General features: G+C 61.8%; 3 protein-coding genes and 1 long non-coding RNA gene across 19 annotated transcripts in view; 2 read left to right on the top strand and 2 right to left on the bottom strand.

Annotated features, from left to right (window-relative positions):
* The window catches only part of LOC144337859 (uncharacterized), a 116826-nt gene extending 105254 nt beyond the window's left edge, over positions 1-11572 (bottom strand). Inside the window, exon 1 of the mRNA XM_077985546.1 lies at positions 11518-11572. The gene's annotated coding sequence lies outside the window, so the exon portion shown is untranslated. The remainder of the gene's footprint in view (positions 1-11517) is intronic.
* CORO7 (coronin 7) overlaps positions 1-18623 on the top strand; it is a 75866-nt gene that overhangs the window by 42799 nt on the left and 14444 nt on the right. The gene's annotated exons all lie outside the window — the stretch shown is intronic.
* On the top strand, positions 54-3791 carry LOC144337860 (uncharacterized). 2 transcript variants are annotated; one of them, XR_013411492.1, is made up of 2 exons: positions 54-185; positions 1113-3791. It is a non-coding gene; the product is annotated as an uncharacterized LOC144337860 (long non-coding RNA). The 2 variants fall into 2 exon arrangements; XR_013411491.1 differs by having other exon boundaries at positions 54-199.
* Positions 3622-15220, bottom strand: VASN (vasorin). Of its 2 annotated transcripts, none has more exons than XM_015125535.3 (2): positions 15075-15220; positions 3622-6379 (listed from the first exon to the last, which is right to left on the bottom strand). In XM_015125535.3, the coding sequence occupies exon 2, from the start codon at positions 6270-6272 to the stop codon at positions 4251-4253; it is 2022 nt and encodes a 673-aa protein (XP_014981021.3). In that variant the 5' UTR covers positions 6273-6379; positions 15075-15220; the 3' UTR covers positions 3622-4250. The 2 variants fall into 2 exon arrangements, with proteins under 2 accessions (XP_014981021.3, XP_014981020.3); XM_015125534.3 differs by having other exon boundaries at positions 3622-6281.

Here is an 18623-nt window from a genome sequence, read left to right as displayed (position 1 = left end):
GCCTTCTGAAGCTTCACCCATGACTCATGAGGGCCTTGCTGGAATCTTCGCAGGCAGGGGGATCCGAGAACGTCAGAGCCAGGAAAGGGGTGGTCCTTGGCAAGCTTATTCCTTCTTCCATTGCATAACTGAGGAAACTGAGTCACAGGCAACAATGACCTGTCCAGGCTCTGGGAGCAGCAAGCGTATGTGTCTGGGGGTAAGGAAGGCTGTGGGATCTTCCGGGGAGTCCCCAAAAGAGGTCCCCCCTGAATACCAGTGAGAGCTGCTGCCAAGGGCTTCCTCCGGCTGAGAGCCGCCCAGAGAAGGGGTAGGGGTCAGGGTGACAGTGACGCCCTCTCCCATCCTCTCACACCCAGGGAGGGGCTGAGAGCTGGCAAGGCCCATTTTACAGATGAGGGAGGCAAAGGTGAGCAAGATTCAGCACCTTCCCTGAAGTCACATGGAGGGCGAGAGGCAGAGTCAGGGCTGCCCTCAGCCTCCTGCCTGCTCTGGGCATTGGGGATTCAGGGAGGAGTCAGTGGGACCCGCCTTGCCTTGAGGAGTCAGAGCTCCCGGGCCTTCAGACTCTATGTCTAGGATCTGTCCCCATGTCCCCCATCCTGGGCCCGGAGCTGCCTGGCATCTTGTCTTCTAGACCTTTCTAGGTTAGATAGCCCCTTCCCTGCAGGGCCCCCAGCAGAGGCATTGGTGTGAAGGGACCCAGCACCAGTCACTTCCACCCACCACTTCCTGCCTTCCAGGCTCCGCCCCCAGTGACAGGGTCCCCATCCCCTGCAAGCATCTCCTGCCCCGCCCCAGTGTGGCCTCTGGAGGAGTTAATGATGCCCAGACCTCACGGTGCCACTGGCCGAGGCTGACCCTGTAATTACCACAGTTAAGAATAGCCTCGAAGGACCAGTGAGGACTGGAATTTCTCAAATCACTCCCAGATGGGTGGCCAGGCCAGGGTTCTCTCCCCTCTGCCCCCGAGCCCTGGCCCCTGCTCTGCCTTCCTGGCACCCTTGGCAAGGGAGCCGGGACTCTCCAGCCCCCATGAAGCTGGTGGATGCCAAGGATGTGTGACAGCCCCCCAGCTGTTCTGAGAGGTGGCGGGTCCCCTGTACCCCCAGGCATCCTGGAAGCTGGAGCCCCCCACTGACTCTCTGGGGTGCCAGGACCTCTGAGCGAATCTGGGCTGAGCATGGAAAGTCTGGAGTGTCATCTATGGGCACAGGAGGTTGGCAACTGCATCCACTCCACCACCCTCGAGTTCTGTTTTACAGATTTTCCATCTTGGGCAGAACAGTGTGTGCCCTTATGAGAGCTGGAGGAGGCCAGGGTTCATGCACACACCCCGTCTCCTCCTCATCCTCACCCAGGGGCCTCCACTGTGGTCCCACCTATGCCCTCCCTGTGACATTCGTGGAGTATCTGAGGGGAAGCCGGCCACAGTAGGAGGAGCGGGGGCTGGGAGCCAGGCCAGCCTCAAACACCAAGGTCCTGTCTGTGCTCAGGCAGCATCCACGGAGGGCTGCCCAGCACTTTGTGTGCCTGGCACCATGCTTGATGCCAGGTGGAGGTGGGAGGATAATGAGAGGGACCGGCAGCCTGCACTGAAGGAACATCTCATGCTTTGGTCTGGGAGGCACAAAGATACACCTGTCTTGGGTGCCATGCTTCTGGGTGTGAACTGAGCGGGGATGAGTGTGTGAACACCTTTGAGGGGGCTGGGCGAACTGTATCACCCCCTACCCCATAGATGTAGGGTCTGTTGCTTCTGTAGCTCACAGTGGCCCTAAGCCCTCCCGCGTGGCCGGCAGCCCCATCCGTGGCTGGGGAGCAGGTGCTGGGGTCCTGTCTCCACTTACTGTGAGCACGCTGTCTTCCCTCCCTGTGGCCGCTCCTTTTCAATATAAGAGGTCGCCGGGCATAAAACAAGAGCAGGTGTCGCCCACGTGGCCCAGAGCCTGCTGCGGTCAGCACCTGGTGATGGGGGCTCGCACACCCCCACATCTGCCCCTGGTCCCTGGCCTAGAGTCAGGGGACTTGTCCCGGGTCGAGGCTGCATCTCAGCTTGGCCACCCCCTGGCTGGGTTCTCCCCTTCCCCGAAGCCCTGATCTGATGGCACACTCCAGACACTGTTCCTGGGAAAGCTTCCTTTCTTTGGGCCCTGTCACCCCCTGACTGCCCCCCCCCCACCGTCCCACTCGGCCAGGTTTGCTTTGCAGTGAGAACATTTCTTCAGCAGCCACCGTGTTCAGCGGCAGCCTCAGGCCCACAAAGGCCCCTTTGACAAGGCAGCCACGAGAAGGGGGAGGCAGGCCTGGCCGCAGCCACTCCCCTAATGGGACCCAGGCCTACAGGAAATCCACCTGGGCTGCCACTGCTGCCTCAGGAAGAAGGGGCCCCACCCAGGCCCACTGCCACCACCCACTGCCCGCCATGACCCACGGCCCGCCTCCTCCCTCCCTGTGCCAGAGCCCTCAGCAGCCGCTAATTGAATCCAGAGCCTCGCGTGGCTGGGCCTGACTCGGCGCTGACATCAACACCCGCGCCGCGGGGCCTGCTCCCTGGGTCTGGCTTGGCTGACTCTGTCCCACCAGGGGTGAGGCTGAGTGCTGGGGGCTGGGGCCATGACCTGTGGGACAGTGGCATGGGGTCTGCAGGAGGCTCACTCCAGCATGTTCTGGGTGCCCCTGCAGCAGCAGCCCAGTGGGCCCCCTCCCCTCCCCTCCTTCCCACTGAGGGTAACAGGAAAAGGTGCTGTGTGTCCATCACTGTCCCCAAGCTCCCTGCACCCAGTCCAGGCCACAGCTGCACTCAGCATCCCTGCCCCCACCTCAGCATGCAGCCTTCCTGGAAAATGCTTCCACTTCTAGGGTTTCCGGAAAGCCTGGGCACATCCCTAATGCAGGGGCTGAGGGGGCATCCCAAGGCCACCAATCCTGGCACCATCTGCAAGCCAGCCTGGGCCCTTTGTTCCTGTCTCCCAGCTTGTCCTGCCAGCTGGGGCTCAGCTCCTTTCTCCCCACCCATGGGGTCCCTGCCTTTGATGATTCACACTTCCTCTCCCAACAAAGCCCTCACTGCAACGGGAGCAGGAGGCAGGGAGCAGGATTTCCCTGCTGCACCCATGCTGGGCAGTGGGGTGGCATGGGGCTTGGGCCATGCAAACCTGGCTCTCCCGAGACACTGTAAGGAAGGTCCTGGAGCCTGTCTGGTCCCGGGACCATCCATGAGGACTGGAATGAGAGAGCCCAGGGTCCTGTCCTTAGAGGAAGGCAGGCAGTGAACTGCCCATCAGACCAACCCAGGAGGGCCTCACCGGGCCCCACATCTGCCACAGGCCTCTCCCAGCCGCACGTGGGCCAGAGCTCCTGCTGGCAGAAGACGGGGCCTGGGGAAGGTGAGGCTTCCTGACCCGTCCTTGTCCGAGGCCAGAGGCAGCCCTGCCCCACCTGGGCCCAGCCTCACCTTATTCAAGCCTAGGGTGGATGGCACCCAGATCAGGACACCTGGGAGGGCTGCCCAAGCCCAGGGGATGCTGAATGAGGGCCACAGCTCCCCATAGCAAGGGCTGCTCCTCGATCTCCCTCCATCCAGCCCTTCTACCCTGGGGCTGAGCCCAAGAAACACACTTCATTTCATCTTTTATTTTCTTACAAAAGGCCTTCATATCATCGTTTGTCTTACAAAAACCAAAGTCCTTGTCTCTGAGTTTGAAAAACATCTTCCCAGAATAAATGGGAAAGGATCTCTTATAAATATATGTATTTTTTTAAAAAAAGCAGAACATGTTCCTAAAGCATCTTCCTTTCCAGTTTCTTTTGTTCCTTCGCTTCCTGGGGCCAAAGCTAGAGTCACACAGCCCCGTCGCCCACCTGCTCTCCCTCTGCTCTTTCCGGGAGCTTCCTTCACTGACCCCCAGGGTCTGCTTGGAGTGGGAGAGCCCAGCAGGGCCCAGGCATGCGTTACCAGCACATGGCAGGGCCGGCGTGCCGAGGGACTGCACGTTGCAGAGGGCAGGGCGGACGCCGTCCTCATAGGCACTCGGTTCTGGGGACATTAGGGCTCATCAGCTGGGCCACGGCATCTCACAGATGAGGAGACAAGGTCCAGAGGGGACAGGACCCAGCTGTGGTCACACAGCCCTGTCTGCACACGTCCCCGAGGTTGGGACTGAGAACTTACGTGGTGTGGCAGCAGGAGGGGGCTGGCCGTCTCACTGGCTGAGAGCCTGGCCCCGGCTGCCCTGTCTCTCCCTGGCTTAGATGTAGGGCTTTGCGTGGAGGGGTGACTGGAGGCCAGGCCCTGGGAAGCCCATGAGTGGCACCTCACACTCAGACCCGCTGGGCAGGGCCTCTCCACCGCCCTCTGTTGCCTTTGGGCCTGGCTCCAAGGGGGCCTTCACCCCCTCCAGTTCCAGGGGCCCAGCCCCTGGCCCCACCTGCCCTTTGTCCTGAGCCACTGCTGCCACGGCCCGCCCCCGCCGCACACAGTAGGCTGTCCCCACCGCAGCCAGCGCGGCCAGGAACACTGCGGCCAGGGCGGGTGCAATGAGGAGTGGCAGGTTGCCCTCGCGGGCCTGGGTGACTGGGGCGTGGTTGGAGTGGACGGCTGGGGGTGTGCGGGCCTCCCCGCAGGCCTCGTCACCCTCCGGCACCCGCCCGGGCCCCAAAGGCATGACACAGATGGAGTAGGTGGCATTGGGCCGCAGCTGGGTGACCGTGTACTCAGTGAGCGAGGCGGGCAGCCGCAGCGTCACCAGACGCTTATCAGGGCCCGATAGGTTGCGGTAGGTGAGGCGGAGGCTCCTGAGCTGCACAGAGCTCCCCTGGAGGTAGCGCTGCAGCCCCACACGCAGGGAGGTGGGGCTCACCGGCTCGATGCCCAGGGTCAGGGGCCGTGGTGGCCTCGGCGTGGCTGGTGTAGGGCTGGGCTGTGTCCCCTGCCCCATCTGGCTCTCACAGTACAGGCCCGTGAAGCCCTCAGGGCACAAGCATGCCAGGTGGTGCCGTGCTTCCAGGTGGCATGTGCCCCCATTGAGGCAGGTGGACGGTGGGCAGTCCTGGGGCTGGGGGACAGGCCCTATAGTAGGTGGGGCAGTGGAGGGCAGGCTGGGGGCCTCAGTGGCCGGCTCTGTGGGGCTAAGCCAGGTAGGAGCCAAGCTAGAAGACAACAGTGTAGGCTCCCGCACCATGGGCCTCGTGGTGGGCACTGCGGCTGTGGTAGTGGTGGCTGGGCAGCCAAAGTCGGCGTAGTCAAGCTCCAGGAGCAGTCGGCCAGCATTCTTGGGCGGGAAGTGGCAGCGCGTCTCTTCAGGGCTGGCCAGTGTGACGTGGCTCTCGCGCACCCAGGGGCCAAACCAGCTCAGGGGGCACACACAGTTGAAGGGGTTGCGGGCAGCTGCCAGCAGCCGCAGGCGGGGGAAGAGGCCCGAGAGGTCGCTAGGCAGGGCCTGCAGGCTTAGGTTGCTCAGGTCCAGCTCCTGCAGGGCAGCCAGGCCGGCCAGGTCCTCGGGCCGCAGCTGGGCGATGCGGGTGTTGCCGGCTAGCCGCAGGCGCGTCAGGCCCCGGAGGCCTCGGATCACAGGTGGCACTCGCTCCAGCTGGTTGTCAGACACATCCAGGTCGTGGAGGTTGCGCAAGCGGCTGAAGAGCCCCTCGTCCAGCTGCTGCAGCCCCAGACCGGCCAGCCGCAGCGCCTCCACGTTGGCAGTGTCCAGGATGCCGGGCTCCAGGGCCAGGAGGCTGTTGTGGCTGAGGTCCAGCAGCAGCAGGCGGGGCAGGCGCAGCGGGGGCAGTGCCCTCAGCTCGTTGTCCTGCAGCTTGAGCTCCAGGAGGCGGTCGAGCGTGTCGAAGGCACCAGGTTGGATGTGGCGGATGCGGTTCTTGCCCAGGTAGAGGCGCTCGAGGCGCCGCAGGCCATGGAAAGTCTTATTGGTGATTTCATGCAGCCTGTTGGCTGTCAGGTCCAAGTTGCTGAGGTTGGCGAGTGGCTGGAAGACCCCGCTGGGCAGGCTGGCAATCTGGTTCTGTGACAGGTCCAGGAGCTGCAGGCTCGGCAGGCCGGCAAAGCTGCCTGTGTCGAGCGTGGTGATGCCGTTCTCAAAGACGTACAGCCCCACCGTGTTGGGTGGCACGTCTCGGGGCACCGTGGTCCCCTGGCGGGCAGTGCAGAAGACTGTCTGTGGCTGGCTGCACTGGCAGCCGGATGGGCAGCCCTGCACCCCAGGCCTCAGGGCCAGGAGCAGGAGCAGGGGCAGTAGCAGAGGGACCCTGGAGCACATCTTCTGTCCCTGGGAGCAGAGAGGAGGCAGAGACAGAAGACCGTGAGTGAGAGGCCTAGAGGGCAGCCACGCCAGGAAGGGCCAGAGGGAATTCACTGCTCCTGCCCCTAAATGCAAGAGAACCCAATAGTTATGAGTCAGGTCGTCAGTGCCCCTGAACCAGGTTCTGTCCCAGCCCCGTCACTTCCTCACTGTGTGACCTTGTCGTTACATTCAGTGCACATAGAGGTCATCATGGGGCCTGACGTCCACTGAATGTGCAGTGACCATGCACCACTTCCTCCTGAACCTCAGACCCTCCTGCCTCTGCCTAGGTAGGTTCCCCCATCCCCTGCCTCAGAGGTGGACAGGGAAAGAGAGAATCGAGAATCATGGGACTTGGAGCGGCAGCTCCTCCCTACAGGGTCTGGAAGAGGGGGCAGGCAGGCAGCTGGGTGGGTGTATAAGCAGAGAAGCTGGCTGCCCTGGTCCCCGGCTCCTGCTGCCACGCTCCGTGTCCCGCCCTCCTTGGAGGAGGGACTGTAGCGGGAAGACTTCACATGGAAACTATGGGATCCGTGTTTTTCCACTTGGGCAGTCAGACCTGCTTAGGCTGGGGGCTGTGGGCCGCCAGGAAGTGGCCGGCGGGAAGGTTCCTGGAGGAGGGGCAGAGGTCACAGGCATTGGTACGTGTCCCCTGTGAGGAGGGAGGCGGGGAGCTGAGGCTGGTGACACAGCTGGAGCTGGGGGCCACAGGGCTCAGGTGGGGACACTGGCTACATGGCAGCCCCAGGGGCAGTGCCAGGCCTGGGAAAACTCTGCAGAGTCATTCATCTACTGTTTCTATTTTTTTGAGATGGAGTTTCGCTCTGTCGCCCAGGCTGGAGTGCAGTGGCGTCATCTCAGCTCACTGCAACCTCCGCCTCCCAGGTTCAAGTAATTCTCATGCCTCAGCCTCCCATGTAGCTGGGACTACAGGTGCCAGCCACCAAGCTCGGCTAATTTTTGTATTTTTTTTAGTAGTGACGGAGTTTCGCCATGTTGGTCAGGCTGGTCTCAAACTCCCGACCTCAGGTATCTGCCCACCTCAGCCTCCAAAAGTGCTGAGATTACAGGCGTGAGCCACCGCCCCCAGCTTCATCTACTGTTTCTTGGGGTCTGCCCTGGGCTGGGCACCAAGAAAGATGAGCAGCAGCCATCCCCTCGGCAGTGGTGGTGCAACTCCTTCCCACATGCCAGCTAAGTGGGAAGGACTAAGGAACACTAAGTGTTTACCATCACCTCAGGTAGCCCCCCAGCAGCCACATCAGGGCAGACAGAAGAAAGCAGGGCTCATGGAGGTGCAGGGACTCGCTGCCATTGCAGTGCCAGCAAGTCCGAGCCAGAGCTCAGGTGTGCAACAGCCGCCTGTGACGGGTGCATGCCCTCCAGATGCCCTGGGGGCGGGGGCTCCCACCAGCCACTCCAGGCTCCAGATCTTAGCTGCACTGCCCAAGTCAGGCAGGTCTGTGGCTGGCCCCCATCACCTAGACTCCTGGGGAGACCACTGGGGCTGTCCCCAGGAGCAGCCCTCCCCACCTTGGCACCCCTAGAGTCCATGAGCCTCATACGGGGTGCCAGCCCATCCCCAGGAAGCATCCTGCCCAGTGGTGCCTACAGCTCACACAAGAGCCCTTTGTGCTGGAGCCTGGGCTTCCCCTTGCCCCACACGGACCATGCAGGTAGTCCAGGGAACATGACCCCCACCCAGCCTGCACTCCACCCCACTGCCCCAGGCTGGGGGAACCCATCCATGGGGCTCCCTCTCCCCCAGGTACGTGGGTTTCTGGAATGTGAGGAGGAGGAGCAGGTGGTCCCAGGACAGATTAGACAAATCACTGGTGAGGTGGCCACTGAGGTCTGTAGGTAGCTCGAGGTAAAGGAAGGAGCCCTTGTCCCAGGGTTTGGCCCACGCAGGCCCTGCCCACCTGTAGTATCGCACTGTCAGAGTGTCTCCCCTAGAAGCCACCGACCCTGAGCCCCTAGTCAGTTAGCGACAACAAGCGCCCTTCAGAGGCCAACAGGCTAAGCCTCCCCGACCTAGCAGTGTGCCCCTTGCTGTCGTGTGCCCCCTCACCTCCCTAAGGTGAGACCCGGCCTGCCTTTGCCATAGGTGTCTCCAGGCCCGCTTAGCTCACCTCTGCCGAGTGAACAGCCCAGGAGGGCCTGGCACTGAGCACTGGAAGAAGTTAGCACCCTGAACCCCGGGCACGTGTCCCTGGCCCGGCCAGTACCACCCCAGGGGGGCTCGTGTCTGATGACCTAAGGCCCTGGGGCCACACCCCCAGCCTTCTCCTCCCTTGTGGGACCCGCTCCACCCTCACTGACTCAGAGGACGGCGGGTGCGGCCTGGCCTCCAGATGTGGGCTGTGAGTGACCCCCACCCACCCCATGTCCATGTGGGGGGTGAGGCCACCTCTGCCTGAATTAGTCCTCCCAGCGGGGCCAGGCCAGGGTCACGAAGGGTGCAGCCAGGTTCCAGGGTGGGAAGGGACCCTCCACGTGGCCAGCCTGGCCACCACTGTGGCCTCAGCTCCCCTTGGGCCTCATTTAAGGTCACAGTCAAAAGCTCTCACTCCAGACAGGCGGCCCTGGGCTCAGAGGTGTCCATGCTGCGAGGCCACAGACAGTGACTTTGCTCTCACACCTCGGTTTCTTCATCTGAGTATCTGGGACACTTCAGGGCTGCAGTGGGGGCTGCATGTGGAGTCCTCAGCCCTGCGAGGCCAGGTGTGCAGGCCAGCTCTTAGGGGTACATACTGGGAGGTGCTCTTCTCCCTGCACTGTTGGGTCTTTAATCAGCAAGGTTGTGAAGGGAGAGGGGATGCTGTGGGTCCATCTGGCCACAGGGTGGCTTTCTGGCTGACAGGTTGTGAGCTGTGGAGTGTGCGTCCTTGTCAGCAGGACAGGGGTCTGGGTCAGGACTGTGGGCTGGGGTCCTGGGCTGACCACCCAGCAGGTAGCAGCCAGCCTGCTTCCCAGCCCCGTAAAACGTGCGGTGAGCTTTTGCCTGAGCCCCAATTATACCCCCACAGCAAAGGGAGGAGGGAGGAGGCAGCGCTGGAGCTTTGGAAAACCCCAGAGTTTGTAAGCTACAGGCTGGCAGCTCTGAGGGCGCCGCCAGGGGCTCCTGGCACTGAGGAACCCATCAGCCAGCCCCGAGAGGAACCCAGTGGGGGAAGGCTGACCGTGGAGGGGACGGTGGCGGGGTGGCAGGGGACAGAGGCCAGAGTTCCTTTCTCAACTGTGGGCCTCAGTTTCTCACCTCTGGAGTTGGTGCAAGCAGCCCTGCCCCCTCACCCTCTGGAGTTGTCATTTTCTGTTGTCCTGTTTGTTTTCAAATGCGGAAGTTCTTTTAACAAGTTCTGGGAGCTGTCCCGCCCGCCTGGGGTCTGGGCGTGTGCTTGGTGTGGGCGCTGGGCTGGGGGCTGTCTACAGGTCACACTGTGTTTGCCGCCGCCCACCCGCCCTCCCACCAGTGATCCCAGGACCTGAGCTTTGATATTTGATCCACTAGTCAGGCAGGGAGGTGAGACCTTTTCCTCTGCCCAGTGCAGGTGGTGTTCCGGAGGCAGCCCTGGGATTCGGGGATGTTGGGGGGTGGGAAGATGACAGCGAGGGTCTGGGGTGTCCCTCCTCCACCCAAGTTCCTCGGCCTTGCTGAGTGCTGCTGCCGGCCTTGCCCCCTCCTTGCCACGGTAGCTGGCATAGGGCGATAGGGTCCACAGCCCAGCCACGGCCCCCACGTCAGCCCCCATCGTGCAGTGGGGACTGCTCGTGGCGCCTGTGTCTGGGGTGACTTGGTTTGTGCTCGGGGCACATGCTAAGTGGTCGGTAAACATTCACTGCAGAGGGCGTTACTCATAAACGCAGAACCCTGCCTGCCCCCCGGGCGCGGGTACTACTAAGGGAGAGGGTTTCAGGCCAGCTTTATACAGATCGGACGTCCCCACACCAAGGCTGCCCTTCACCCTGGGGCCTGGGGGCGGGGGTGGGGTATCTCCAGTTCTGGAAGGGGGCATGTGGTGGGTGATCTGTCCTTTGGCAGTCCCCTTCAGCACAGGACTTCAGGGAGGGGCCCTATGAGTAAGGAGGACAAGGCACTTGTATCTCATCTCCCAGGGGGACACCCACCCCCTGGGGTACACCACACACGCCCAGGGTCAGGCGGGGACGGGCGAGGGGATAGCATGGCTGGGGTGGGACCCAGGCATCTGGCAAGCACATCAGCCCCTGGTGAGCTCATCTTAGTGATCCTGGGGCAGGCGGTGTGCCTGCTGAGTAGGGGACAGGCTTGGACAGACAGACAGACAGTCTGAGGCCAGCACGCCCCTCGTGTGCCGGATGCTTCAGAGTGGGTGCAGGACAGGCGCTGCAGGTCTGACCCTGAGACTCCGGGCCCCCGCTCCCCATGCTGGCCCGCCGAGGCTCTGTGTGGCCGGCAAGGCCTGGCAGCAGCCCAGCCCCAGGAGTCTGCCAACCCCCCCAGGCAGGCGGGACTGTGCCGGCGGCCAGGACGGCTGGCTCCAGTTTCGCTGACGTGTCCGAGGAGGCTCAGGGCCCGGCTGGGTCCGCCCCGTCTCCCCTTCCTTGGGACACAGCAGTCCCAAGGGCAGGGCAAAGAGGTCAGGGGTCTTGGGCCCTCACAGAAAGGGCAGAGAGGGCTGGGCCTCGAGTTCCTCAGGGACTGCGGCAGGTAGGCCCTCCCTATAGGCACGGGGACCCCTGGCTGGTGATTGAGCGGGGGTCCACACCGGTGTCAGCCTCTTACTCCATCCACCACCCCAAGCTGGCGCTCTTCATTCCACAGATAATGCCACAGCCAGGAGCTCGGTCAGGCACTCAGCACGCTTTGTGACCTCACCCAAGCACGCTCCTCTCTCTGGGCTAACATCTCCCACCTGTGACGCCAGGGCTTTGCCCCGGGGCTGCACATCAGAATCAACCAGGAAGCTTTCAAAAAACCTCCATGCTGGGGCCCCACTCCCAGGCCAATTAAACAAGAATTTCTGCCGGGCATGGTGGCTCATGCCTGTAATGCCAGCACTTTGGGAGGCCGAGGTGGGAGGATCACGAGGTCAGCAGAGGGAGACCATCCTGGCTAACGTGGTGAAACCCTGTCTCTACTAAAAATACAAAAAAATTAGCCGGGCGTGGTGGCAGGCGCCTGTAGTCCCAGCTACTTGGGAGGCGGAGCTTGCAGCGAGCCAAGATTGCGCCACTGCACTCCCGCCTGGGGGACAGAGTGAGACTACGTCTCAAAAAAAAAAAAAAAAAAGAATTTTTAGGGGTGAGACCCAGGCAGAGCTGTATTTTGGAGAAGCTCCTTGAGCGAGTCCTCTGCACAGCCAGGGTTCAGAACACCAGGGCAGAGGATAGCAAAGGAGACTGTCAGGATGTCAGCTTGTCTTCCTGTGCAGGGAGGGGCTCTGGATCCCGGAGCAGGTGTGGACCAGCTGGCAGGGCTGGGAGAGGAGCAGGCACAGGGCCTTCCCTCCTCCCTCCACCCAGGAGGCTGGCCCGGCCCCAGGTGGGTGCCTTCAGTGGCACCGTGGGTGACTTGGCAGCTGCCAGACCTGTTAGCCCAGGGCAGGGAGACCAGTGACTAAGGCCAGGCCCCAGCTCAAGTGAGTCCCTGGGGCAGTGGGACGTGCCATCTCAGTCACAAGAGGTGCAACCTGTCAGGGAGGACACCTGTGGCCCTGAGAGCTGTGTGGTGTCTGCAGCCCAACTAGAAATGGGCCAGTCCAGATGCCACTGTCTGCACGCGGCAGGTGTGATGCCACCAGGGCTGGGCCTCAACACGGGGCCTCCTCACTGCCCGGTCGCCACCCAGGGGCAAGCACCCATCTAGTAAGGCCCTAACCTGCAATTCACCCTGAACTTGCCAGAAGAACACCTTAGTTACCAAGGAAGGCCGCCAGCCCTAAGCTTCCTGGGCCTGGGGATCTGAGAAGGAAGTGGCCCTGGAAGGAGTCTTGCCTTTCTCAAGTTCCCCATGCTGAACCCCCCCAGTCACCCAGGGTTCTTGGCCAACCCGTGGCAGAAATGGCGCCCCTGGGGTCTGTGAGCTGATCAGTCAGCAGGCGGGATGGACTAAGAGAGGCAGAACAGGACCTGGCCACTGAACCACAACCCAGCCCCCGCATTGCTCTCAATGCCCAGCCGGGCTCGGGGCCCAGGGCCAGCAGGGGCCCCAGCGGCCGCCCCAGCCCCTTCCCGGTGCAGGCTGGCTCCCTCCTCCCTCCTTAATTAAATCTCTCAGGCAGCCCCTGAGGAATGTCAGAGCCTTATTGCATTCCCCACGAGGAGTCTGGTGGGGGCCGTCCCCAATCTTGGAGAATAATTGGCCCCTGGCCCGCCCCCAACCCCCCCCAAAAACTGAGGTGGCCCGAGGGAGCCTCCTCCAGCCTCCTCACACCCAGGGAGGCTGGAATGAGGAAAAGCGGGGGAGGCCGGCGGCCCAGCGCGGAGGGAAAGCGATCCGGCTGACTCTGGAATGTGGAAACCGATAAAAGGAAGGAGGCTGAGGCCCTGCCCCTCCTGGTGCAAGCAGGCTCCCCCAAACACCCCCGCCCACCCCCAAATACACAGCCCTGCTGCAGTCACGCGCACGCAGACACGCCCACACTAGACACACACCCACTGGGCAGTGCTCCTGCAGACACACACACACACACACACACACACGTGCACCCTCCCCCTGCTCCAAGAACTCACGCAAATTCCACAGCAGTGAGGGGAGCTGGTTTTCTTGGCAGCACAGAGCCTTGGGCTCCCCAGCTCAGGGAGGGGACTCTAAGGGCAGCTGATGGGGGGTCCAGGAGAGGTCACTAACAGAGTTAGGTGGCCTTGCTGCCCTCCCGTGAGCTCAGGGCTATCCAGTGGTCAGGGATGGCTCTGTGGGCAGCCTCCCCTCTGCACACCTCTGTTCCACTGGCAGGACTGGCTGTCTGGGCTGCTGAGGTGGGAGCTCCCTCTGGGGCTCAGCAGGGCCCTGCTTTCTTGTTCCCAGAGGCTGCCCAGTGTAGTGTTAGGATCCACTTATAAGTCCAGGCAAGGACTTAATTCTCTTTACTTGGGACTTATCCCAGCTCCCCCGGGGCTGTCGGTGGGGGTGACAGTAATGGGAGCTAGGAGCCACGGACCCATCTCCTGCCTAGGGCATCTCCCTTGCCATCTCCCTGGCCCCTGGGCTGCCTGCCAGAGGGGCCTTCCTTGGTTAAGCACAGGTCTGGGCAGTGTCTGAGAGGCTCCTTATGCTGAATCCCCTTCTCCCATTCCCAGAATATGGAGAGAGGTGCCATGGATGGCAAATGCCCTGGGACCCCAGCCCGCAGCCCCACCTCCATCTCCATCTGACCCTCCGGACCCACAGGTATCAGGACAGCTGTTCCAATGTGCAGGAGACGGGGGTGGGACAGGCAGTGCCCGGCCCCCAGGCTGGCATGCGTGTGCGCATCCTCCCTCCCCAGGCCCAGGGGAGGCTAGATAATGGTCTGGAGGGGATCCAGCTGGGCTGCTCATCACCAGAGCCTCTTCCTGCCTCTGACACTCTGTTTACAGAAGCTCCAGGCCAACTCCCCTGGGAGAAGAGAGTAAACTCAGGGGACTGCTCCCCATCCCCCACCTGCCTGCCCCAGCTCTGTTGGGTTTTTGTCAATAGCTGGGCCCATCCTGGACTTTGCTGCCCACTGGACTGGCCCTAATGGACCCTGCTTGGAAGGTCCCAGCCCGGTCACCCCTCTATGCCCTCAACACCCAAAGTACAGTCTAGTGTGAAGGGACCTTGGAGATTTTATCCAGTCCCCAGCCCTGGAAGCTCTCAGCCCAGGGAAGGGGGCTCTAGGTCCCGCTGCCTCTCTTCAGAGCCTCACCTGTCCTTGGTGCAAAAGGCAGGCAGGGGGACACCTAGACCCCCAGGACCTCTTCCTTCCACCCTGCACACTCCACCCCTGGGCCACAGCAGGAGAGGCGGTCAGTGACCCTGGTGTGGCAATCGTTAACGAACGGGGGAGAGGCAGAATGGTTGGCACCAATCGGCTGGCCTGCCAGTGTCCACAGGGGACCTCGGCAGTCCTCAGGCCCCAGCACTGCCAGCCCAGGGACACAAAGGACTAGGCTGGCTCCAGGCCACTGGGTTTGCAGCCCAGGCAAAGCCCCTTCCCTGGCAGAGGCAGAGACCCGGCACCCTGCAACCCAGAGCACTAAGGGCCCTGGCCAGTACAGGTCCATCCCCCACCTGGAGGGATGGGCATCAGACGCCCACCAGCCACCCCCCGCCCCTCCCTAGGGCTGCATATCTGTAGCCCCCAGCTGTGCTTTGAGTGACAAGGGTCCAGAGGACCCCAGGCAGCCCTTCTGCACAGCAGCACCTACTGCCGGACCCCAGGAGGGAAAAGTAACCCAAGCCTACGCCTTGGCTATCCCCCCTCAAAGGGGTCTGAATCATAAAACTGGTCATGCCGGAGGGCCCAGCCGTGGGAGAAGGAAGCATGGGAGGGGGTGTTTATTTTGTCTGCTTGCAGCCTCGCGGGCTCACCGCACACTCAGGCGCGCACCCTGGCCGGCCGCGGGGCTGTCGGTGCCCCAGGACGGCGGGGAAAGGAGCGCACAGGGCCTGCCCGCCGGGCGGCCCGGGTGACCGTGCGGGGTTGGGACCGCGGTCCCGAGAGTGCGTGTGTGCGCGCGGCGGCGGTCCTAGCGCGTGAACCGCGCGTGTGCACAGCCTGGCCCTGGCGCCCCCGTCCCCGCCCGCAGCCCCCCAGCCCGGCAGAAACTCACCGGGAGGCGGCGGCGGCGCAGGGAGCCGGGCGGGGCAGGCCGCGGCCTCAGTCTTTCCCGGCCGGTCGGGCCCGACGGGGTCCTGGGTCCCGAGGCAACCGCGTTCGAGTCCGCCTCCACCCGCCCCGGGCTCGGGCTCCGGAGTCGGCTCGGGGGAGGCCAGTCGCGCCTTAAGAGCCCGGGGGAGCGGGCCCGCCGCGGCAGGGGGCGGGGCCTCTCCCCATTGGCCGGGGCGGAGCCGCATGGAGACACGCCCCTTCCCCACCGAGGGGCTCGTGGGCCGGCTTGGCCTGGCCCTCACTCTGCGGCCTCCGGACCTGGGCCGGTAGACCTTGTCTGTCGTGGGTTTGCCGGATGACACTGGGCAGGTTCCTGCTTTTTGTGTAAAAAGCGAGAGACTGTTTAGGAATCCTAAGAGTCACAGGCCAGATGTCTATGAGGCGCCAGGCAGGTGACAACTACCAGAAGTCCACGCCAGGGCCTCTGAGGCCCTGGAAAGACGGGATGGTGGGAGTGGGTCTGGTAAGGACTGAATCCTCATGACCAGCCCGGGCCAGCTAGAGCTTTGGATTTTTGAAGAGAAACTGGAAATCCAGATTTTTAGGTGAAATCTCTCAGTGTGTTATTGTTGGTAGCTAATCCCAATTTCAAAAAACTCCTGGCAGCCCACACAAAGCCCTTTCAAGAGCCTCCTAAGTACAAACTCCAATGCCAAATCTGAGCTCAGGGTCCTCTTAGCCACGGCAGCCTTCAGAGTTGTGAGCAGCCCTGGACTCCTTTCCCCACCATATTATGAGAGGAAGGGACTGTGTCAGGGAGGGCAGTGGTGGTCTGCCCACGGCCCCACAGTTACTGGCAGCTTCAAGCCTGAGATGTGAAGGCATAGAGGTGGTCACCGTCGGTGGGTGGGACCTGGGCTGCAGTTGACAGTGGCCCTTGATGGGGCAAGAGGGGCGGGTGCCAGGGGCTGGACTAGTCCAGAAAAATCCCCTGCCTTGGAGGATTCCAGGAAAACACTCTGCCCTCCTCCCCCTCCGCGTTTGTGGTCAGTCATGCTTCAGAGCCTTTGGGGGCCCAGCTCAGCTCCTGACTTCCGGAGAGCCTTGGGACACCCACACCGCCTCCAGCCCGGCCTGTGGCCAAGGCCCTTGGCTGGGCTAGCTCTAGTCTTTGGGGGGCCTGAAGGCTTATCCCTGGGAGGCTGGGCCACAGCAGCTGGAGGGTTTCGTAGTCTCTGGAGGACTCAGTTATCTCCAGAAGGCAGGATGGCCTCTGTGTCTAGCCATCAAGGGCTAAGCAGGGTCTGGCCGGGACAGTCACCTTCTGGACCTCCCCTCCACAGGGCGCTCTCTCCACAGGGTGCCTTTCCAGGGCTGGCGGGGCTCCACACCCCATACGTTTCTCAGTCTACATGGATTAGGGCATGGCTTGCGGACCTCTGTTCCTGGGTTGGGGCTGGCCCTTGGGTGCGTTTAGTGCTGCCTTTATGGGAGTTTTTACAACTTTGAAGGCACTGCTAACATTGAAAAATCAGGTGGTTTCATATTAAAATGGGGCTTCCCAGCTTGCATTGAACAGGAACTCTCAGCGGTGGCTGAGTGGCAGTTGCTCCCTCTGCCAAAACATAGGCTCATGGGTCACCCCAGTCCCCACCACTCCTTGCTGCCTCCTGCCAAGCTGTCCACTCACTTGAGTTTCCTGCCCAGCCCCAGAACCATCTCAGCTTCCAATCAGTGCTGTGCAGCCTCTTGTCGAACTGTTTCCCTGCTTCTTCCCTTGGCCCTGTGTCCTCTGAAGCCCTCAGAAGCATCCACAGATGCCCAGGGTCAGGGGTGAAGAGGGCTCCAAGAGCCTCCAACCTGACTTTCCTCAAGGAACGGGACCTCCTGATGGCCTTGAAGCTTCTCGCCTCTGTGGCCGGTTCTTGCAGATGGAGAGACCCTATCTGCCTAGTGTTCACCCCCTGCCCCAATCCTGTGCCCTGGTCTTACACAGGTCCCCACTTACCCAGAGGCTCAAGGGAAGCTTTTAGGAGTCCCCTCTCAGTTTATCCAACATTGCCTTGTATGGCTTCAAGGTGCCACCGCCTTTAGAACCTGGTTACCAGCAGCCTGCACACAGCGGGGGAGCTAGGGAGTGTGGGGATGGGAGTGAGGGTGGGGTCGAAGGATCCTAACTCTCCCACCTGGGTGATAGGGACAGATCCAGGGGACCCAGCCTGCTTTGAACTGGCACAATGGCGGAATGTTTCGGTTGGTGGGAAGGGGCCTGAGGGGGAGGGATGGGCTGGAGGGGAGGACAGAGGAGGAGCCTTGCAGCTGCTCTTTGTAGCAAGCACACCCTGGTGCTTCCCCTCTGTGCTAATCACAGGAGTCCTGGGAGAGCTGGTGGGGCTTATCTGGAGGCTGAAGCTGCTCATTCCTCCCAGTTGGTACTGAGGTTATCTTCTAGCTTCTGGGACTTGGCTGAGGGACAGTGGCAGATCTGGGCTTTAGACCTTCTATAACTTGATGCCTGGGACAGAACCCAGGACCTGGGTCAGAGTCAGAGCCCTTCCCAGTGGCAGGCCCGGATTCCAGCAGGAGAGGTGCCGACAATACCTCTTACCACCTCTGGCCCTCTGCCTAGCTGGCAGGGCTCACGTACCATGTTCCGGACCTAGACCCCACTTAGCTCTCTTTACACGGCCTGGGGTCAGGCCCATGCCAACACTTGGACAACCTTTGGGGCTGGGTGCCGTGACCCCATTTCTTGGCCCGTGCTATGGCAGACAGGATGCCCCTGTCTGGCAGAGTTGTCCAGATGGCTCTGCCTGAGGCAAGGAAGACTGGCCTGACCTGTCAGAGGAGCCAGCCCTGCCCTCCCTGACTTCCTGCCCCCTCAGTCCCAGCTCCTGAGTCAGTGACTGGCTGGCTGGGACGATGGAACGGGGGTGAGGGAGGCTGAGCACTAGGCTTCCTCAGGCGGTTGGCTCAGCGCACAGATGAGCCTCTGATGCCATGAGGTGGTCCCTGGCCTGTTTCCGCCTTCTCATAAGGGCAGCAGAGGGGCCACAGGAGACCTGCCCAGCCTACTTGCCCTCAGCCTCTGTCCTGGGACTTCTTTCCACTCTTCCCAGCCTGTGCCCCCAGCAGCCAATGTGATCCCTGCTCAGTGCCAGTTTGGTCCTATCCTCTTTCTATTTTTATTTTTTGAGACAAGGTTTTCCTGTGTTGCCCAAGCTGGAGCAGGGTGATGCGATTTTTTTTTTTTTTTTTTTTTTTTTTTTTTTTTTTGAGATGCAATCTCACTCTGCGGCCGAGGCTGGAGTGCAGTGGTGCAATCTCCGCTCACTGCAACCTCTGCCTCCTGGGTTCAAGTGATTCTCCTGCCCCAGCCTCCTGAGTAGCTAGGATTACAGGTGCATGCCACCATACTCAGCTCATTTTTGCATTTTTAGTAGAGATGAGTTTTCACCGTGTTGGCTAGGCTGGTCTCAAACTCCTGACCTAAAGTGATCCACCCGCCTCGGCCTCCCAAAGTGCTGGGATTACAGGTGTAAGCCACCAT

The sequence above is a fragment of the Macaca mulatta genome, chromosome 20 (genome assembly GCF_049350105.2).
Source record: "Macaca mulatta isolate MMU2019108-1 chromosome 20, T2T-MMU8v2.0, whole genome shotgun sequence".
In the NCBI taxonomy this organism is placed as follows: domain Eukaryota; kingdom Metazoa; phylum Chordata; class Mammalia; order Primates; family Cercopithecidae; genus Macaca; species Macaca mulatta.
This window is presented reverse-complemented; position numbering and strand designations above follow the sequence as displayed.